At 41.3% G+C, this 23,319-nt stretch overlaps 1 protein-coding gene across 3 annotated transcripts in view; it reads left to right on the top strand.

The window, feature by feature from the left end:
- ICA1 (islet cell autoantigen 1) overlaps positions 1-23,319 on the top strand; it is a 163,363-nt gene that overhangs the window by 18,058 nt on the left and 121,986 nt on the right. For 2 of the 3 annotated variants that reach the window (XM_052638509.1, XM_052638507.1), the window contains exons 2-6: positions 5,468-5,570; positions 9,566-9,731; positions 12,968-13,040; positions 18,826-18,949; positions 22,974-23,172. In XM_052638509.1, the coding sequence (XP_052494469.1) occupies positions 5,554-5,570; positions 9,566-9,731; positions 12,968-13,040; positions 18,826-18,949; positions 22,974-23,172 (579 nt within the window). In that variant the 5' untranslated portion in view covers positions 5,468-5,553. The remainder of the gene's footprint in view (positions 1-5,467; positions 5,571-9,565; positions 9,732-12,967; positions 13,041-18,825; positions 18,950-22,973; positions 23,173-23,319) is intronic. The other variant, XM_052638508.1, reaches the window with a different exon arrangement.

The following is a 23,319-nucleotide window of genomic DNA, read 5'->3' as shown; positions in this document are numbered from 1 at the left end:
TCTTTGTGTATGATTTTGTTCCCATTTGTATACCTTTTATGGTGAGGTGTCTATAACATGCCCATTTTTTTTTTTAACCTTTTGACTCCCTTCACCCATTTCTCCAACCACTTACTACCCACCTCTGGCAACCACCAGTATGGTATGAGCTTGCTTTTTGTTTGTTTGTTTTTGATTCCACATATAAGAGAGATTAGAATGTATTTGTCTTTCTCTATCTGATGTATCTCACTTAGCGTAACGCCCTTAAAGTGTATTTATGTTGTTGCAAATGGCAAGGTGTCAGTCTTCTCTATGTCTGAATAGTATCCCATTAGGGCTTCCCAGGTGGCTCAGTAGTAAAGAATCTACCTGCTGAGCAGATGTGGGTTTGATCCCTGGGTCAGGAAGATCCCCTAGAAAAGGAAATGGTAACCCACTCCAGTATTCTTGCCTGAAGAATTCCGTGGACAGAGGAGCCTGGTGGGCTACAGTCCATGGGGTCACAAAGAGTCGGACATGACTTAGCATTTAAACAGCAGCAAGCAGCAGCAGGAATATCCCATTTTTTTTGTATGTGTTTGTATGCGTATGAATGTGTATACACGTTACAATTTATCCACTCAGGCATCAGTGGACACTGGAAATTTAGCCTGTTTCTGTATCTTGGCTATCATAAATAAGGCTGCAATGAACATGGGGGTGCAGATATCTTTTTGAGTTAGTGTTTTCATTTCAGATAAATAACTGGAGGTAGAGCTGCTGGATCGTATGGCAGTCCTGCTTTTCATTTCTTGAGGAACTGCCGTACTGTTTTCTGTAGGGGCTATGCCAGTTTACATTCCCACCACATCCTTGCCAACACTTGCTGTCTCTTGTCTTTTTGATAATAGCCATTCTGACAGGTTTGAGGTGATATCTCACTGTGGTTTTGATTTGTATTTCCCTGATGATTTAGCATATTTCCATGTATCTGTTGGCCATCTGTATGTTTTCTTGGGAAAAATGTCTATTCAGATTTTCTCCTCGTCTTCTAATCAGATTGTTTGTTTTTGCTGAGTTGTATGAGTTCATTATATATTTTGGCTATTACCCCATATCAGATATATGATTTGCAAGTGTTTTCTCCCATTCAGGAGGTTGCCTTACATTAGCTTTTGAGTAAGATGATGTCCCCCTTATTTATTTTTCCTTTTGCTTCTTTGCTTTCGGTGTCAGATTCAAAAAGTTATTGCCAAGACCTACATTAAGGAGATTGCTGCCTATGTTTTCTTCTAGTTTTATGGTTTCAGGTCTTACATTTAAGTCTTTGACCCATTTTTAATTTGCTTTTGTGCATGATGTGAGATAGTAGTCCAGTCAGGTCTTACATTTAAGCCTTTGACCCATTTTTAATTTGTTTTTGTGCATGATGTGAGATAGTAGTCCAGGTTTATTCTTTTGCATATAGCTCTCCACTTTTCCCAACACAACTTTTTGAAGATACTATTCTTTCCTCCTTGTATATCCTTGTCTCCTTTGTCATGAATTAATTGACTGTATATGTATGGGTTTATTCTTTTTATTTTTTTAATGTGACTGTTAGATCATTTTAAATTATTTATGTAGCTCATAAAGATCTTCCCTGGTGCTCAGCAGTCAAAAATCTACCTGCCAGTTCAGGAGATGGGTTAGATCCCTGGGTCAGGAAGATCCCCTGGAAAAGGAAATGGCAACCCATTCCAGTATCCGTGCCTGGAAAATCCCATGGCCAGAGGAGCCTGATGAGCTACAGTCATGACGTCACAAAAAGTCTAAAATAAACGAATAAATGTAGCTCATAGTATGAATAAATGTAGCTCTGTTGGACAGAGCTGACCTAGACTATAGGTTCCTTGAGGCCAAAAATGGTGTCTGACACATTAGGTAGTCAATGCATGTTTGATATATCAAACTGTTGATGTGAAGTGAATGAATAGATGAGAATCATAATAATTTTTTAAAGTAATGATTTTGACACTGTGGATGAATTAGAAGGTGATAGTTCAGATGAAATGGATTTTGGTAGGAAGTCGTTAAATGTTTGTTATTTCCCCAGTGAATGGGGCTGAAACATCCATTAAAAGAGATGCAAGTTCGGGCAGCAGCTGCTACTCATGAGACGTTGAGATCTGCCCTGTACAGGCTAACCTGATTTTGCTACCCACTATTCCTTTGTTCTGGGTGCTAGATTGTTTCAGTTGTGTCCGACTCTTTGTGATTCCATTGACGGTAGCCCACCAGGCTCCTCTGGGATACTCCAGGCAAGAATACTGGAATGGGTTGCCATGCCCTTCTCTCCTTTGTTCTAGTGCCATATATAATACAGAAATTTGTTTAGGAGTGATCCATTTCCAGAGAGAATTTTTCCTGTGTATCATTTAGCTGTGGTTCTCAGACTTTAATGTGCCTAAAAGTCACTTGCAAAGCCTGTTACAAATGCAGATTCCCAAAGCCATTTCCAGAAATTCTGATTCATTAGGTAAGAGACGGCTCCCAGGAATCTGCATGTTACCACCCCAGAAGATTCCAGCATGACCCGTAAACAATACCTTGAGGAACACTGCTGTATGGCAGCATAATTTGGGAGTAGCCTGGAAGTTCAGGTAGAGGGGCAGTTTGCTTATTGATTTTTTTCCCTTCTCCAGGGGATCTTCCCAACCAGGGATTGAACCCAGGTCTCCTACATTGCAGCCAGATTCTTTACTGTCTGAGCCACCAGGGAAGCCCATTATACTATAAAGAACTCAAACTGTTAAATATTTTAATACTCAAAAGTTGCAGCAAAGGAAACAGCAGTGAAAAGGCAACCTACCGAATGGAAAAAGATATTTGCAAACCATGTATTAGATAAGGGGTTAATAAATATCCAGAATATATAAATAACTCCTACAGCGCAATGACAAAATAACTTACTCGATTATAAAAAAAAAAAAAAATAGGTAAAGGACTTGAATAGACATTTCTCCAAAGGAGATATGCAAATTGCCAGTAAGCATATGAAACAATGCTCAGTGTGCATGACATGGTCAGGGAAATGCAAGTCAAAACCACAGTGAGGTACCCCCTCACACCCGTTAAGATGGTTGCTGTCGAAAAAAACAACAAACAAAATAATGCGTGTTGGTGAGGATGCAGAGAAATTAGAATAATTGAAGCCCTGTTGGTAGGACTGTAAAATATGCACTTGCTATGGAACAAAGTACAGAGATTCCTCAAAAAATAAAAAATAGAACCACTGCTATGTGATCCAGGAATCCCACTTCCGGGTGTATATCTAAAAAAGATAAAAACGGGATCTTGAAGAGATACTTGCACACTGATCATTCACAGTAGTGAAGATTTGGAGACAATCTAGACTTCCATCAGTGGATGAATGGATTAGAAAAAAGTGCTATATACACACAATGGAGGAGTATTTAGCACTAAAAAGGAAGGAAAACCTATCCTGTCCTACAGTATGGACGGACCTTGAGGACGTTATGCTAAGTGGGTTGCCATGTCCTCCTTCAGGGGACCCTGGCCCAGGGATCGAACCCACGACTCTTACATCTCTTGCATTGGCAGCTGGGTTCTGTACCACCGGCGCCACCTGGGAAGCCCAGGTGAAAGAAGCAATCACGGAAAGACAAATACTTTAGTATTCCACTTACATGAAGTACCTAAGAGTCGAACTATATAGTAGAGTGATAATTGTCAGGGTCTGGGGGGGAGGCAGAAATGGGAAGTTGTTCAATGCGGGTTGAGTCTCAGTCGTGCAAGATGAAAACATCCTGGAGCTCTGTTATACAACAGTGCACAGATGGTTAACGGCACTGTACTGTTTACTTAAGATTGTTCGAAGGATAGATTTGCTACATGGCTTTTATCATAATACAAAATTGATTAAAAAGTATCAACTATCCTAATAGTTCATGATGATAAGAAACTCAAGGAAAGAATATCATTTGTTTCCTTGGATAATACCTTATTTTGAGAAATTTTGTTGGAAGCCTTGAGCTACATAAAATAAATGTGTACTTGCTGTGAAGCTGTGTGGGTGGTGAGAGGAATGGAAGCTTGTGACCTCTCCATGATTTATTAAGTAGAAGGCAAGCCTTACTCATCATGTCATTCCCAAAGCAATGTGTCCAAAAACCTGGATGCTCTCCAGGAGGAAGAGAGATGCTGATTGTGGGATGCTGTCATCTCAAAGGCATCCATCACTCAAGAAAATGTCATCCTTTCTCTCTCCTGTGCCCATACCTGAAGCCTGGAATATCAGCACCTCGATTGCATTTCCCTTAAAATGTTTAAAAAATTCCTCAGAAACTCAAATCATTTTAGGGATCCTGGTTGCCAGGATCATTTCTGAAGCAGAGAGAGAACGATTGGGTTGGTGTTGTTGGAGCAGCCAGAGCCTTCATATGATAAGCATTCACTCTGGCAGCCAGGAAGCCGTCTGTGTCTGGTCAGAGGCCATTCCTTTAGGTAATGTGTTCTCCATCCATTCTGGTAACTGGTAGGCACATGTGGCTGGGTGGGCTGGCTCTTCTCCTCCCCGGGTTTGCCTAGCTCCCATGACTGGGGCAAATGGTGGTGGTTTAGTTGCTCAGTCATGTCCAAGTCTTTGTAACCCTATGGACTGTAGCACAGCAAGCTGCTCTGTCCATGGGATTTCCTAGGCAAGAATACTGGAGTGGGTTACCATTTCCTTCTCCAGGGGATATTCCTGATGGAGGGATCGAATCTGGGTCTTCTGCACGGCAGGCAGATTCTTTACCGACTAAGCCACCAGGAAAGCCCAGGGCAAATGGAATGAGGTGCAAAGGCATCAAGTGACTCCCATATTTACTAATGAGATAAAAATACAGTACTGGGTTGATGGAAACTGAAATAATCACATTTTCTTCCTTTGTACCTTTATGGTGTTTTGTTTTGGCTTCTCTTTTTGTTTGCTTTTGTTTTGGCAATGTGCTGGTTTACTTTTCAGAAATATTAATTATGAGAGATTTAAAATCTACAGAGACCTACAGATGCAGTATACTCATGACCTAGCTTATCAAAGACAACATTGTGGGTACAAAGTCCCTGTATATGCCTCTCAAATAATATTCCCTATCCCTACTACAGTGGTAGCTGCTGTCTGGAATTTAGTGTTTGTCATTCCTAAGCATTTCTTTATACCTTCACTATATAATGCTTGTATATTTCAATAGTACAGAGTATTGCTTGCATGTTATGGTCTCATATATTCTGTAGTCTTCTGCAACCTGCCCTTGTCATTCAACCTGCCTGTTTACTTCTGAAACCTCATTTGGGATATTTCAAAGCAGTGTTACTTAGCTAAACTACTCTAGATGCTGGAGTACAGTGTTACTGTGGAGTAATGTTTGGCTCCTGAAATGGCTTAGATTGAAAAATGTTATGTGTCAAATTAACATAATAGTAGTATAGTGTGTAACTGTTAAATGTATTTGTTTTATTTCAGGTTATAATGTAACTTATGCTCTCCTGCTTTTTCCCTGCCCCTTCTCCCCAAATCATCAACAGTAGAAAAAAGAAGGAGGAGGAACCATGTCAGGACACAAATGGTAAATAATTTGTTGTCTCTTCTGAATTGGGGGAGGCTGTTGAAAAAGGAACGCATGTAATATATACTCAATAAATATCTACTGAATGGAAAAATCAGGAGTCACAATGGCAGTGAATAACCTATTAGCCTTCAGCCAGTGCTGAATATGTGCTGTGCCGTGCTTGGTCTCTCAGTCGTGTCCGACTCTTTGCGACCCCACGGACTGTAGCCCACCAGTCTCCTCTCTCCATGGGGCTTCTCCAGGCAAGAATACTGGAGTGGGCTGCCATGCCCTCCTCAGAGGATCTTCCCAACCCAGGGATCCAAGCCAGGTCTCCTGCATTGCAGGCGGATTCTTTACCATCTGAGCCACCAACAAAGCCCCCATGCTGAGTACAGTCAAGTTCAGTATCCCTACTAAATGTAATATGAAAAGCAATAACCAAAAAGATTCTCTGAGAAATTCATTTACATGGAAATTTTTTTCTTGGGAATCTAGTGATAGCTTTTCTTACCGTCATTTTTTCAGTGTAATGAGTTGATACATTTTTCAATCTCTGTCTTATTTACAACTTTTAATATTAGAGTTATAAGGGAATTTTATATAGGGCAGCTATAAAATAATAATGTAACTGTATAAAGACAAAAATAACTCAGACTCATTAATTAATAACTCAGAAGTCATTAATAGTCATGACTTCAACCTTCATGAACATCCAGGAACCAGTCATTGCTGGAAATAGATGATGCTGAATAAAACAGATGTGGTCCTCACACGGCAATATTAGCACTGCCATTCACATGCCTATAACTCATCTAAGCATCATGTTAAATTGCTTATAAATTCAGGTCTGCTATAAGCAGTGTTTCTGAACCCTTTTGAAACCTTGATCCACCGGTCAAGGTGATCTTTGTCATGCTTTACCTCCTTTAATTTGAATCATGAAGAAATACAGTGCCTATTTTCATTTTTCAATGGTACAATTAATTATAATAAAGACTATACTTTTTAATCCCTCCTCTCTCAGGAGAGAAGCAGTCAGGTCCAGCTCCTCAGTAATATCAAAAGTCACACTTTAAAAGAATTTTGCATGTCTTAAAATGTAATGAGCTTTAAAACGTAATTAATAAACAGCTAAGGGATTTTGTTTCCCTGAGTATCCCCATTTGACCACTCTCTAAGAGTTGTCAAACTGTTTTTTTTTAAATTGTTCCATCTTGCCTCATTAAGACAAACGGATGGCTTCATCCCCTGACCCTCGTAATGGCTGACATATCTTGGCAGCAGGCACAGGGAAGCGGGTAGTGAAGTCCCCCGCTTAACCACCTGGGAGAGCCCCAGGAGGTGGGCCCTTCCCCAGAGCCTTTCTCCCATTTACCTTTCAAAGCCACTTTACCACTTGCTACTGAAATGTGAGGGCTGCAGAGAACATTGAAATGCACGCTGTGCTGGGATTTTGAAGCTTGGATTTTAATCCTCTGTGATTCTGGACAAGATTCTTAACATTTTGAAACCTGAGATTCCTCATTTGTTAAATGACAGGAGTGAAGGGTGTTGACTAGATCTCCAAAGACCTTTTCCCCCCCACCTCAAAATGAAAATTTTTTTAAATCTATGACCTTTGACAAAAAACAAAACAAAACAAAAAAAAAAAAACAATAGAAGTCCGCCCTACTCCCCACTCTTGAAAATTCCTTTCCCTTGAAATAGCCACAGTTTTGGGAAGCATATTCTTCCCATCTCTTCTTTCAGCTGCTCTGGGTGTCTGTTGCTTTGCATGGGCTCTCTCTAGTTGCAGTAAGCGGGGGCTACTCTTTGTTGCGGTACGCGGTCTTCTGGTTGTGTTGGCCTCTTGTTGCAGAGCACAGACTCTGAAGTGCGTGTAGTGATGGCATGCTAGAGTGTGCAGGCTTCAGTAGTTGCGGCACACGGGCTCAGTAGTCATGGCACACAGACTTAGTTGCTCCATAGCATGTGGAATCTTCCTGGACCAGGAATCGAACCCATGTCCCCTGCACTGGCAGGCAGGTTCCTAATCACAGGACCACCAGGAAAGTCCTCTTCCCATCTTTTTAACACACATAGTATGTAGAAGGATTATCTTTTATGCAAAAGTTAGACATATTTTCATTTCCTTTTCTCTGATTTAAGCTCATAATAAAACCTTTTAATTTGCATTTAATTTTAAATAATTATGTATATTTAAGATGTGCAACATGATATTATGATATACATAGTGAAATCATTACTGCAGTTAAGCTATTTAACATATCATCTCCTTTATAGTTACCGCTTTTTGTGTGTGATGAGTGCGCATGAAGAGTAATTCTCCCCTCCTAGCCTGTTTGCAGTGTTCAATACAATGTGTTCAATTATTAAGGGTGGTCATCGTGCCTATACTTTTGATATCTAGACGTATTCCCAACTTTGAAATAATGCAGAAAGATATAAACCATAATCCTTTGCCTCTTTCCAAAGATAACCATGGCTAAGGAAGTCATCTGAAACTCTGATTTTTTTAAGAACAAGTGTGTGAATCAAAACTTGTAAATGTTATCCGGCAAGATAGTATAAATCATCAAGGTTTGAGATACATATTTCGGTGTAATAGTATAAAGCAATTTCTGCTTTAGAACCCAAGTCTGGCACATTTGAGTGCTAATCGGATGGGATGGAAGAAGTTATGTGTCTGCGGAGGGAGACACCTGGGGGTCCCATGTGAGCTTCTGGATGGGAACCCTAGACACACAGGAGGTGGGGACAAAACCAGGAAGGATGGAGCCCCACGGCAAGCTTTCTGTCAGTGTTTGGGTACCCTGGGGACTTTTACAGAATTCCACTTCATTTTCAGTTGAGCTTTTTCTAATTTCTTCTTGACACCCCTTTTAAAAAAAACTTTTTATTTTGTATTGGGATATTAACAAGCCAATTAACAATGTTGTGATAGTTTCAGGTGAACAGCAAAAGTCAGCCATACATATACATGTATTCATTCTCCCCCAAACTCCCGTCCCATCCATATAACTGAGCAGAGTTTCCTGTGCTATACGGTAGGTCCTTGTTGGTTATCTATTCTAAAAACAGTCGTGTGTACATGTCCATCCCAAAGTCCCCAACTATTCCTCTCCCTCACCCTTCACACAGGAACCGTTAGTTCCGTCTCTGAGTCTATTTGTGACACGCTTTTGGATGTGATCTTCGCTGTGCTTTTCCTGAAGAATAGCTTCCTATCTGTATTTTAACCATTTATGTTTAAGAAGTTAACGTTTTAATATGAAATATCCATAACCAATTAAAAAAATTTTTTTTCAAAATTTTTTGTGTCTGTAGTAAGAACACTTGACATGAGAGCTACCGTTTTAACAAAATTTTAAGTGTAGAATACAGTGCTGTGGACTACAGGCACCATGAATTGCAGGCACACGGTTGTACAGCCGATTTCTAGAACTTAACTCGTCTTGTACCACTGAAATTTTATGCCTGTTGATCAGTAATTTCCCCTTTCCTCCTCCCTGTCCAGCATCAGGGAACCACCACTCGGTCCTCTGATTCTATGAGTTTGACTATGTGAGGGACCTCTGTGACAGCTTTCAAGTATGCAATTTTGCAGGCCCTTATCTCTACTTTTCTGCCATCACTTCAGTGTTGGCTGCAGTGCAGACTGGAGAGAACTTTGGTGTTCGGCTTTATCTCTGACTCCCTCGGGTGCTTGAGGCAGTCCCCTTGCCTGGCTTGGCTTCCCTTTCTCCATTTCTCCAGTCTTTCAATATCCGAAGTCCTCAAGCTTGAGTTTCTTGGTTTCCTGCCAAAGTTTCTTAATTTCCTCACTAACTTTTAAGGTTTTGGTGTAAAACTTAGACTTGATTAACCTTTTGGTGTAATAACCGTGTAAGAAAGCACTTTTGTGTTTAGTAACGTTGTGAATGTTTGGATACATTTGTTTGTGGCTCTGATGTCTTAAATCTTTTTGAAAGTCGTGAGTAAAACATCTCTTTGAATGCCTATGCCTTTAGCAGTTATCCCTGGGACTTACACAGTCGATATCCCCAAGACAAGTCAGTTGTGAATAAGATGCAGCAGAAGTATTGGGAAACGAAGCAAGCCTTTATTAAAGCCACGGGGAAGAAAGAAGATGAGCATGTCGTTGCCTCCGACGCAGACCTGGACGCCAAGCTAGAGGTGAGCGCCTCATGGCCCTTGGCCCCTGTATGGCCGTCCTGCTAGGGACAGAATCTGAGAGTGTATTCACAGAAGCAAGCATATAGGTGTGCTTTGTATTTGAAAACGTATTGCAAACAAACTCATTCATGAGGAAAATCTAGGATCAGATCAACTGAATTCCAGCATATTTTTTTAAACCCACAATTCTTCTGTAACCACCAGTATACCTCAGTTAATTCATTTTTTAAGCACTTTATTGGAATGCATGAAATGTGGTAAATTCTCAATAAATGTTTGTTGAAAAACATTAACTCAAAGAGCCAGTGCTGTTATAGATAGCTAGGGTCAGACAAATGGTTACATTTAAAGGAAAAAAAAGGATGACAGCAAAAAGTCCTGGAACATGAGTCTAATAAGGTTGTGTTGAATCCTGGAAAATTCAGGAATGAATTAACTAATATTTAGTTAGACTAGTTAATAACACAGTAAGCTCAATTAGTAGCTGATTGGCTCTCAAATAACTGGTGAAAGGGCCACTAATTTGCTACCTTGCTGGACATGCTGCTGATACTTTAGATCAAAATTTAAAAAGCATTTGCTGTACATCAGAAGCTAACACAACATTGTAAACCAACTATACTCCCAAAAAAATTAATTTAAAAATATTTAAAAGCATACTTATCCCTTCTGTGAATGAGGGCACAGAGAGAAATAATGTGTTACGTGGTCTGATAAGAATTGAGAGTGATATCAAAACATAAGCTACAATTCATGAGCTGAACACTTAATGAGAGGAAGGTCAAATGTTCAAGGTTTCAAAAAGCATTCTGAGAAGGGTAGGGCCAGGATGGTGCAAACCATGCTTCTTCTGGGAAAGAGAGGCTGAAGGGGAGGTTTTAGTCACCGATTCTCTGGGATGGGCTGTCACGTGGAAGAGGATAAGGTTCATTCATCCTGTGTACCTGAGGAAAGAGCTAGACCCAGGGCCATTATTTCCAGAACTCACCTCTCATGGAATTATCTCAAATGTTCGTTTGCCTGCCCTCTCTCCAGCAGGGGTCAGATTCCATGTCAGCCTTATTCACTACTGTATGCTCAGCCAGACACACAGTACACATTCAGTAAGTATCCAGTGAATAAGTATGCATGGAAATACAAGTAACATGAGTTCCCAACCCTCTCTCCTGTCAGTGGGATTGTTCTAACCGAAGCTGGGCTTGACAGAGATGCTCTAATAGAGATTCCTGCAGCGGAGAAAAGAAGAACCAGGAGGCCTCTATTCTTTCTTTTTTCAAGAGATAATATACTTTTGGAAGGGGGTTGCCATGTCCCGTGGCATGTAGGATCTTAGTTCACTAACCAGAAATTGAACCTGCGTCCCCTGAACTGGAAGCATGGAGTCTTAACCACTGGACCACCAGGGATGTCCCAAGGCCTCTATTCTGATTTTAGTATTCTAAATAGAATTGAAATGATAAGTTGTATATGCTTCTCACATCTTACAGATTTATTTTTTCCTCTTAACAACCTAGTAGTAATACAAGCATTATTCAAATTTAGTATGTTAATTTCTAGTATGTGAAACAAAATACAGTAATTTTATGTTTATATCTAGGCTCTTGCAGCAGCATTTCAGGCTTCCCAAGTACTCTTGCCTGGAAAATCCCATGGACGGAGGAGCCTGGAAGGCTGTAGTCCATGGGGTCGCTGAAGGTTGGACACAACTGAGCAACTTCGCTTTCGCTTTTCACTTTCATACATTGGAGAAGGAAATGGCAACCCACTCCAGTGTTCTTGCCTGGAGAATCCCAGGGACGGGGGAGCGTGGTGGGCTGCCATCTATGGGGTCGCACAGAGTCGGACACCACTGAAGTGACTTAGTAGTAGTAGTAGGTGGCACTAGTGGTAAAGAACACACCTGCCAATGCAGGTTGACGAAAGAGGCACAGATTCCATCCCTGGGTCAGGAAGATCCCCTGGGGGAGGACATGGCAACCCACTCTAGTACACTTCCCTGGGAAATCCACGGATTGAGGAGCCTGGCGGCTGCAGTCCATGAGGACACAAAATCAGACACTGAAGCACGCAGTCAGAGCCGGAAGCAACTAAGCATGCACGCACGCATACTCTACGTGACCAAGATTTATCATATTAAGCATTCGTAAGAGTGGTTTTTAATCTTTTCAGTATATATGCATATGTCCATTTTTATTAGAACATTTGGTCATATTTATCATGAAGCCAGCCTTCTGTTTTGACTCAAACAATGAAGTGCTTTGTAACACCAGTTGTAACGGCTACCTCACCATGGCCAGTAAGCCAGGGGAGAGGGAGAGGAGCCTTGCACTCCTTTCCCTGGTGGCTCTTCAGAGGCACAGCTTTGTCTGCCAGGTGTTTTAATTGATACCAGCACTGGTCTCTGAGTCAGTGGACAGAGGGTGGAGAAAGTGTGATGTCTCTGAACTATCTGCTCTCCTTTAAAAAAAAAAAAAATTGGAGTATAGTTGATTTACAACTGTTTTAGCTTCTCTTGAACTGTCTCCATTTCTGAAGCAAAGACCAGAAATTAAAATCTAGTTAAATTATTCCCCCCATAGCCCACCTGCTTTCCCCTTATTTTTCTCTATTATGGTCATAGCATGACATATTAGGTTTCTTCTACATGTATTTTATGAAATAATTGGGAAAAGGAGTGGTAGGGGCTGCTAGCTAAACTCCATTTTACCAGATGTCTTCAAAGCAGACAGAACATTCAGCTGATTGATTTTTGTTTGTTTTTATAGAGTTGTTTAAGTATGCATTAGGATCATAGAATAAGCTAGTGTCGTGTTTTAAATGTGATGCTTAATTGGCAGATCCTCCATTTGGAAAAAAAGACAGCAAGTGGTAAAAAGAAATAAATTAGATTATGAATGAATATTGGGTCTCTGGTTTACCAAGTCCTCTAATGGGCCCTGCACTTAGAATTCCTGTTTTTCAGCTATTATTTGAGTAGTCTGGAGGAAATCATCTTTCTGCAGATCTCATTTTAGATTGCAGACATGATGAATTCTAATAAATATAGAAAAACAGGAGCATGTTTAAAAGCTTTGGTCACGTTTTCTGTTTAGTACATCACATAACACCAAGCACACTTAGGCATATGATCTTGTTTTTAGTGGGCAAATCAGACATTATGGTTATATTCAGTGTAATTGTTTTTTATTTCACTGCTGCCTGTTTTATTTAGCATTTTGTTTGTATTTTTATTATAGCTGTTTCACTCAATTCAGAGAACCTGTCTGGACTTGTCTAAAGCAATTGTACTCTATCAAAAGAGAATATGTTGTAAGTATGCCTTAAGTATGAATATTGACCAAATAGACAGTAAGATATTGGATATTTTGCCTTAATGTATAATTTTATATGTTTAGGAGGCAAGACAAGAAAACAAATGTTTCAGGGTGTCTGTCTTTGCTCTTTAATTGGTAGGTTGGGGTCTTTAAAAATTTTATCAGAAATTCTTCACATAGGCTGTTTATCTCTCAGTGCAAGTACAATTACAGAGGAGTTTTGCATTGAGTCTACCATGGATAAGCATGTGCCACTTCTTTTCCTAGTTATGAAAAAGTTTTCTCAGTTTTATATCATGGGATTTAAAATTTTGGAGCTGTTACCATTTGATTGCCTAGGCTCTCTTATGTCCAGTTTTGTTCCTTTTAAAATGACCAAATGAAGAGAGAAGGCTCATACAGTTAATCCATTGACTATATTTTGTTGACAGCACTTCTTCCTGAACATTTTTTAATGTCAGATACTGGTTTTTTTAGGGAATAAGATTTTCCTATGGTCATCCCATCTTAAAATCATTACCAACAGAGCTGTGTCTGAAATGCTAAATATCAAGTTGTATGTTACTTTGTTTTTAAATTTCCATGTGGAGATCGTTTAAGAGTACAATTTCTGTATTTCTGAGACTAAACTATGAGAAGTTTGTTTCTGACTCCTAAAACCCCTTTCCAGTAATGACAAATTAACAGTTGGCCATTTTCCTTTATTAGTAATCTTTTATGAAGACTCTTTTGTGGAAGTACAAAATCCTAGGATTTAGAGGCAAAATTTGGAAAATTATCTGTGTTACCATTTACCAGATATTTGAGCTAAGATGTCTTCAGCGCTATCACGCCATAGTCTTCAGGTATGAGACAGGCCAGACACATGGCACACTGCCTCTGACATTTCTCTGTCCCACATCCAGTCAGTCACAGGTGCTGGTCAGTTTTGCCAGCTCACTTGCTTCCCGGTTCTCCTTCCTCTGCCTCTTCATGCTACTGCCTTCATTCAGGCCAGCGTCATCACTGTCTTCCTTGATTGGCTGCATCAGCTGCCTAACTGGTCTCCCTGCCCCTGCTTTTGCCTCCTCCAGCTCACCATCCACGTTGCAGTCAGAGAGCGCTCAGCCATCTCCTGGAGCTCCCAGGGGTCAAAGCTGGAGTAATCTGAGCAACAACATAAATGATGAATAGTGTTAGCTTATAACCCATGAAGTGAGATAATGTCCATCAAGTGTGTGTACAGAAAGAAGCCAAGAAACGGAGGAGAAGAAATAGTTCTTCCTTACGAAATAGTTGCGATTAATCTAGGAAGAAGGAGGGAACCACCGAATCACCTAATGGTTTTTCCGTCACACCCACAGAAAGAATTGTGACACACATGATTCCCGGAAAGATGTTACAATTAGTGAGTGAAAGTTTGAGAAGAGACTGCGTCTTCGTACAGTCTTCTGAATTTACTCCCAAGATTTTTAACAGTTACGAAAGGAAAAAGAATCTTAATTTTACAGTGGGGAAATCCAATAGACATGACATGAACGAAATGATAGGGGTTAGTTAACACCACCAGTAATGACGTGTGTTGATCTCCTGTAGCCCTGATATCTTACACTGAGAAGGAGACTCCACTTCTGCTGTTTCCTTCCCCTAAACCTATAACCCCAGTCTAATCGTGAGAAAGCAAACAAACCCAAATAGAGGACAGACCACAAAACACCTGACCAGTACTCTTAAAGGGCACCAAGGTCATAAAAGTCGAGAAAGACAGAGAAACTGGCACGGGTTGAAGGAGACCAAGCAGACTTGACAACTCAATGCAATGTGGGAGCCTGGAACAGAAAAGGGACATTAATGGGAAAACTAGGAAAATTCACTAAGATTGTAGTTTAAATAGTAATACTGTATCAGTGGTATTTTCCTAGTTTTGATCAGTGTACAACAGTTACATGGATTTCCCTGGTGGCTCAGTGGTAAAGAATCCACCTACCAAACCAGGAGATATGGTTTTGATCCTGGGTCGGGAAGATCCCCTGGAGAAAGAAAAGGCAACCCACTCTAGTATTCTTGCCGGGGAAATCCCATGGACAGAGGAGCCTGGCATGCCCAGTCTATGGAGTCACAAAGAGTCGGACATGACTTAGCGACTAAACAACCACAACAACAGCCATGGTTGTGTATGATGCTAACGTTAGGGGAAGAAGGGTGTGCAGGAACTCTGTATCCTATTTACAGTTTTCCTATCAGCCTAAAATTATTTCAAAATAAAGTTTTTTTTTTTTTTTTTAAAGTACATTGGATCATATTGTTCTTCTGCTGAGAAGCCTCCAGTATCACTTAATGTAAGATGTACACTTCCATACCATGGGTTACACATTCCTACTGGATCTGACCCTGCTCACCTCTCCAGCCACTTTCGCTCTTACACGCCACGTGACCTGAGGACTTTTGCACTCACCACTTCCTCCATCTGGGATGTCCCTGCCCTCATTGTCTCAAGTGGCCCCTTATCCCAAAGCTCAGCTTATTGTTCTCCTGCTCAGAGACACCTTGCGTGACCACCCAGCCCAAAACTGTTACCTGTCACTCTCTCTTACGCCCCCCCACCCCCACTCCCATCTTACCTGGCATTTTACTTTTTGTGTGTTGAGTGTGAGTTTTGTATTTTTTAATTCTGTCTCCTGTTCCTTGAACCTAAGCTGTATCAGCAGGGTCCTCATGTGTCTCGTCCATCTCTTTATTTCCAATGGCAAGAACAGTGCCTCGTACAATGAGATCATCTATAAATTTGTGCTAAGTGAATTAATGCTGCCAAGCTAATTGGTTTTATAGTTCTTTGGTTCCCTTTTCAGGGCACATCTGAAAATCTAATCAGCAATTAAATATGAATAGGTTTTTATTTGTCTCTGAATTAAGTCCTCGTTAAGTGAAACCTTATACGTAGGAACATTAAGAGGGATCTGATAACCTGTGTTGCAGCTGATTTTTAAACTTTGTAAATTTATTTCAGTATTTGGATTTTAAAATTGAAATTAAAGAATGAACATCCCTTCTTAGAAAATGACACAGTCATCACTAAGTCATCCAGCCGGGAGCCTGAGGCCCCTCAATCTTCCCACCACCCTCTGAGCAGCCCTGTCCCATTGATCAGAGTTCAGCTCTCAAAATGAAGCCTGTCTAGCACCCCAAGTTTAATCCTCAAGTGTGTAAAATAGCGAAACCTGAATTCTCAAATGCTCCAACCTACTTAGGTTTGTATAGCAAAGAGTACATTTTAGCAGCCTCATAGTCCCTGGGTTGGGAAGATCCCCTGGAGAAGGGAATGGCACCCCACTCCAGTATTCTTGCCTGGAGAGTCCCATGGGCAGATTAGCCCGGCAGGCTACAGTCCATGAGGTCGCAGAGAATCGGACACTACTAAGGGACTAGCACTACTCACACACGTAGTCATTTAGGGCCATGAACGGGTTTTCTTCCTGGCCTTAAGCTCATGTGTTCATTTGTATGTGACTTGAGGCTTCAAGGTAAAGAAGGTGACAGCAGCCTCACACTGTTGTAAGCAAAGATATGAAATTGTCCTAATTGTGCAGTTGAGTGAGTCCCATGTTAGTAAGTGGCAAGGAAGAAGAACGGAAGGTAGTAAAAAACAACACTTCCTAGAGGAATTTTTTTTTTTTACCTACAACCATGACATATAAGTATCAGATAAGCATTTAAAGTGAAGTAAAGTATACAGGGATAACAAGGCAAAAATTATAGTTAATTCAGTTTCACAAGCATTTAATTAATGCCCTGAATATGACTTTTCTGCTCAGCCTTGGGAATCCATAGTTCGGATGAGATCCCTATCGAGAAAGCTGGGATTCTCATGGGAAAAGTAGACACGTGCCCACCCACAGACACTCCAGTACCCGGTGCCGAGAGGGCGCTGCTGTCACAGAGAAGGAGGGGTCACCCCCTTCACAAAGGAGGTAGCTTTTGAGCAAGGCTTTGACCAATGCACTTGATTTTGAAAAAACAGAAGGGGAAGGAGAGTAGTCCTTCACCATCAGGGAAAATGGATTCGAAAAACCTCTTCTCCATAGAATGTTGAACGTAAACTGCAGTCACAGTTTAATAAGGAAACAGTCACTTTCCTGCATTGGAGAAGGAAATGGCAAACCACTTCAGTGTTCTTGCCTGGAGAATCCCAGGGACAGGGGAGCCTGGTGGGCTGCTGTCTATGGGGTTGCACAGAGTCGGACACGACTGAAGCGACTTAGCAGCAGCAGCAGCAGCAGCAGCGTTAACATTCACCTTTGGGTTACTGGTTCCTGGCTAATGTTTTCTAGTTATTGCTGGGGACGTTGTGTCAGGGATGGGGTGCATCCCGAAAGAAGTCTGGATTGTTCATGAAAACGGGCAAGAATCCTGGCAGCATTTAGAAAACGCTTTTAGAGACAAGTGATGGGTAAATGCATCAATACAGAGATGTGAAATGCGAGTAATGTTCAAAGTGCACCCCTGTCAAAAGCTGTGCTTAGAGAAAAAATGCATGCAAGGAAGCTCAGCGTCACTGCTTGCCTGTGGCTCAGCTGTCAGTGAAAGTGTATTCAGGCCAGTGGCTGCAAAACAGCACACACATCCATGGAGTGGGTGCACCACACTGATTAAGTCAGCCCTCATGGCAGAGAGAGAGAGTTTTGCTATTATAAATAACTGTGCTATGATTATATCTATCTATATATCTTCGTGCCCATTTTACTACTTCCTCAGGATGTACTCCTATCAGAAATACAATGTCAAAAGAGATATACAATTTTGACATTAAAAAAATGTTTTTTAGAGATTCTTAAAAAAAAAAACAACTACTGTACTTTATTTTGTTTTTCAGTTTTTTGGCCATACCTTGTGGTATGTGGACTCTCAGTTCCCTGACCAGGGATCGAACCCACGCCCCCTGCATTGGCAGTGCAGAGTCCTAACCTGGACTGCCAGGGAAGACCCACAATTCTGACTTTTAAATATTTACTGCCAAATCAGTCAGTAGAGAGCTTGTAGCAGAGTCCCTTTCTTACCAGTAGCGCCCTCTGAGGTTGTTTTTAAAAGTAAGGCCAAATACACAAATATTGAATCATTTTTGTTGTACACCTGAAACTAATACAATGCGGTATGTCAGTTATACCTCGATTTTATTTTTTAAAACTGTAAGGTCCAAGTTAGGCATAATTCAGATTTGAGTCCAGCTCTGCGTTTTAAAAATCTGCCAAGTCATCAGCCTGATTACCTGCATACCCTCTGTCTCCACCCGCCTCCTCTCACCAAGTGCTTGTGCCACAGATAAGATATTTGAATTGCTGCACAATCAAGTGGAATGTTACTCAGAAGGCAGAGATCAAAAAGTCAGCAAGAGGGAATAAAAGGAGGAAACTGGCCCTACACTATAGGCAGCCGCAGAAGATTCCCACAGTCATACTCCACAACCTAACTTTTTAGTTTCAGCCCAGAGCAGTGTATTATCGGCTCGCTTTTCAGTACAGAGGTCATTTTCTGGTTCTGGTTACAGGGCAGCAAACAAACTGACAGATGTGCTAAAGCGAATTTGATCTCTCATTTAGTCAATGGAAGAACCACATGAAAGTTAAATGCAGCGGTGGGGGGTGGGGGGTGGGGTGGGGAGGCCTGCCTCACAGCCTGCCTCTTGGATTTAATTTCCTCTCGTCTTTGTCTCTAGAAGAGAGAGGACCTTGTGATTTGCCTCTTTCCTTTTCTCTGTAATAAAAATGTTCATTGTTCATGGCTGCTTTTGGTCTTTCCTCCATCAGTCTTGTCTCAAGAAGAAAACGAACTGGGAAAATTTCTCCGGTCCCAAGGCTTCCAAGATAAAACCAGAGCGGGAAAAATGATGCAAGCGACAGGAAAGGCCCTCTGCTTTTCTTCCCAGCAAAGGTGTGTGGCCTTCACTGGGGCTCTGCTGGTGGCGATCGAGGGAGGGGGAGTCTCCTGAGAATCTGGGACCCGCTCACTCCTGAAGGGAACCTGCCCCTGGTCTTTAGAAGGCTCTTGTCTGAAACTGAGGGCCGCCTCTGTTCACAGTTGTTAGTCTGATTGTATTCAACTCTAAGATAGCATGTATAATCTTTTTCCTTCCCTATTAATTTTTAAAAATGTTTTCATACCTCTTCTGGTCCGTAGTCATACACCAAGCCTGTGAGTGCTGTCCTTGGCCTATAGTTTGACCCCCTGCATTGTTTGTAGCAATCTGTCTGGTCCCCTTTCAGCAGGAGCCTAACGAGACAGGGCGGAAGGGTTCGCTCACTGCTCTCTGGGGGCAGTAGACTTGAGAGGGGTGCTGTTCAAGATGCTCTCTATAGTTTTGCTCAGACGATGGGGCAGCAGCAGCAGCAGCCTCATCGGAGGAGAGCTTACTAGAAATGCAAAATCCACCCCCCACCCCGGAACTGCTGAATCCATATCTACATTTTAATGGGTTCCCCAATTATTTTCCATGTACATTCAAGTTTGAGAAGCTCTGGGCCAGAGAAAATTGTAGTAAATCGGGTGACTTTCTTTTTTAACACTACTATGACTGATGTTCAGGGTCCGCGTGGAATAAACAGGAGCCACTGCAGAGACACACTTGGTATCTGAGGCAGTGACCTTCCTCCCCTCCTCCTCCTCCCCCAGTAACTAAGAAGCCCTCCTTCCCCAGTGTCACTCACTAGTATTAGGCAAACTTTATACCGAAATGTTATCCTGAAATAAGGCTTGTGGGCAATCTCCAAAAATATTCGGGCTACAAAAATTTTACTTACCCAGCCTGTCCAACAAATTAGCCGTCTCTTGTTAGTTTCTCCTTGCTGCTTTTCCCTCGCAGTGGACCAGGAGCAGACCATCACCTGTTCCTAGGAAGACCCAAGAAAGTTGGGGTAGAAAAAAAAGGCCAGCTGTGTCCACTTCTCAGTGGTCCCCCTTGTGGGCATTTTGGTTCTTTCTAATGACATTTGGACCCCAGCTTTCATGGTTGAATGGAAAAATTTCCAAGAGTTTTCTACCCCAGCTTTTCAAGAAAAGTGTTTATAATCTTGAATTGTACACTTTAATCATATTTATAACTGTATTCCTTGTAAAAATAATACATACTCATTCTAGAAAAACTCTAAAACAAGAAAAAAACAAAAAGAAAAAATTTAAAACAACTCAAATTTTGCAAATAGAGATGACTCACTTTTAACCCCTTGATAGATGCTTTCAGTGCTTATATGCTTTCCACAGTCTTACAGGGATCATTGATTCTTGAAAAACCTTTCATAAATTCTCGTGTATTATGTATATGGTTATCACTAATTTCAGTGGGAAAAATTCTTATACATACCTTCATGCTAAGATTAACATCCATTTATGGGAAAGAAACCAAATCCTTGGACATAATCACTCCAAGAGTTACCATTACTGATCATATAATTTTATAACATTGCTATCCAATTATACCCTTTCATACTCATGTGGCAAGCTATCTCACAAAGCATATGGCACCTTAAGTTCATATAGTCTAACCTTTGGATACAGACAAAAACACTGAAACAACGCAAATGATACTGGAAAGTATCATTGCAATAAACCTGTACAGCAATACAGCAGACTGCCCTGTATCCATAAATTAATGCAGCTTGCCCAGTGTTGCAGTTTGGAAGACGGCCTCCTACAAGATGGCTCTGATTCCATGATGCTCAAGTGCTCACCAGGCACATGAAATCAAAACCAGTGCTCTGCGCGTGAGGAAAGGAGGATGATATAAACTCTCATAAAGTCGAGTTCCCAAACCTCACATGGACATAACTTGGGATTTGCCAGAATATATTTTTAATGTAAACAACATTATCCCATATAATTTTGTATAGTACTGCATACTGATTATTTAGCAAATTGGTTTTTGACCAAATAATCCTGTTTTTATGTCCATGTATACATTTTATAAAACATCCATAGTGTAGTATTTCATCATCTGGGCATGCCGTGATACATTTATCCCAGGCCCTCTGTCCACTCTCTGTGTCATTTCTACCTTTTCCTACTAAAGAATAAATATCTTTGGGCTAGACTTTTAGGTATTCTATTGATTATTCTCATTGGATCGATTTTAATGAATGGAAACATGGGCTGGTCTCTCACTGAAGCTTGACATTTTCAGTTATTGAATTTTTTCCTGGTCTGGACTCAGTCCCTGGTACCACAAGTGAATGGGTTTTCACCTTTCTGATTTTATGTGAAACAAGTTACAGAAAAAAATGTTGTGACTTTCCACACCTTTTTCTTTTCTTCAAGATATTAGCATCCATCATCACGTCATTACATGCTCAAAGGTTCCTAACTTTACAGTAGTCCGAGAAATGGAGACTATTTTATTCACAAGACTCTATATCAGCCAGTTTTGTAAAACTGGCAAACTCTAAAAGCAGAGACAAAGGAGACCAGAAATGAATGGGATCCTTAGAGGGACAGCTGAGGGCTCTTTCTTTAAATAGAAGTCTCCTATTTTATAAACCTTCGCACCAGCGTTAGTTTTACTCACTTTATTTGGTAGTCATTGCTGCCATTGCCCACTCAGTTTGATGAAAAGTAAGTATTAAATTTAATCCAGTGGTGATAAAACACAAGCTTACTTTATGGCACAACAATACGTCTTTGAAAACAGCCCACGACATCTAGGTAGGATGATGTAAGCAAGCTATTTTTAGAGAAGTGCTGAATGTTTAATAACGATGCTTTACAGACGAGGAAAACTGGAGAAAGTAGTTAAGGGAGTTGTTTCCCTTTTGAATAGTTTGTTGTCCCATCTATAATCTTAGAGTTCAGTATACGGGTCAGGCACTGTGATGTTGATGGAACTGCCAAGAGCTGACTTCAGCTCCCTGACATCATTGTTCCCTTCAGCTTAACAAGTTTGCCCTTAAATTGAGATGTAAATACTAGTCTTTTATTTTTTGAACCTGTACCCTGCAACTTCGTGGAGACGACTGTATTTTAAGTGTAGAATTAATCTGACATTATTCATTTTGAGGAGGAAGATGGAAGAAGCAGTATCCTCCTCCCCCTCCCCAATAAACATTTTATGCAAATTTTGATATGCATCCTGGGTGGGGAAGATCTTCTGGAGGAGGGCATGGCAACCCACTGCAGTATTCTTGCCTGGAGAATCCCATGGACAGAGCAGCCTTATGGGCTACACAGTCCATAGAGTCGCAAAGAGTTGGACACGACTGAAGTGACTAAGCACACAAACGTTTTTTAGCTGAATAAATGACGGTATTTTACAAACAATGTTATTGTATACTCACTTTGTTGTATCATATACATCCATTTCTGGTACAGTATCCTCAGGTTTTTTAAAATGAGAATCAGATCATATGGCATATCTGAAAGCACCCAACACAGTAGACCCTCAGTAAATGTACTTGTCCCCTTCCTAGACCATGTAATGGTGCTTCTGTTTGTCCTTCATTCTCTGTGACGACTGAAGCAAAGAGCAGACGCCCTGGCCTTCATCGAGTGACCCAGAATGACCTCACCGTGCCCATGTCCATCCCTTCTCAAAGGGCCAGGCTTCAGGGAGGCAGAAGGCAGGGAGTGGCCAAGGGCAGAAATGGGAAATGGTCATTCCTTGGTGTTCCTCTGTGAACAAAAGATGGGTTCCAGCTTTAAACAAGTACTCTGCCCAGGCATGAGACCAACCCCAATAATACAGATGGAGAGACTCCCCAGTGATACCATTAAGTAACAGTAATTAGGTTGGATAACCATCTCCTGGTTGACTTAAAAGTTCCATACATTTCAGTTTATACGTCTGCAGCTATTTCTGCAGCCTGGAGTATGTTTCACGCACTAACTCATGAATTAAAGTTTGGTAAGTTGTCAAGGATTCAGATTGCTGGCCCTCTCGGTTTCAAGACTGTGGCCTTACCCTCTGGTCTAGGTTGGCTTTGAGAAACCCTCTGTGCCGCTTTCACCAAGAAGTGGAGACGTTCCGGCATAGGGCCATCTCCGACACTTGGCTGACGGTGAATCGCATGGAGCAGTGCCGGACTGAATACAGAGGGGCGTTACTGTGGATGAAGGACGTGTCCCAGGAGCTTGATCCAGACCTCTGCAAGCAAATGGAGAAGTTCAGGAAGGTAGGCGATTTCGTGGGGGTTCCCGAAAGGGGTACCTACTGGAAGGTAATGAGACGTGAGTGATTTGAATCCCCCTAGTGAAGAAGACGTAACTCAAAACACCAAGGAGGCAATTAATCATCGCTGGTGTCTCTGTATGTGACAGAA

This window comes from Budorcas taxicolor, chromosome 4 (genome assembly GCF_023091745.1).
Source record: "Budorcas taxicolor isolate Tak-1 chromosome 4, Takin1.1, whole genome shotgun sequence".
Lineage (NCBI taxonomy): Eukaryota > Metazoa > Chordata > Mammalia > Artiodactyla > Bovidae > Budorcas > Budorcas taxicolor.
This window is presented reverse-complemented; position numbering and strand designations above follow the sequence as displayed.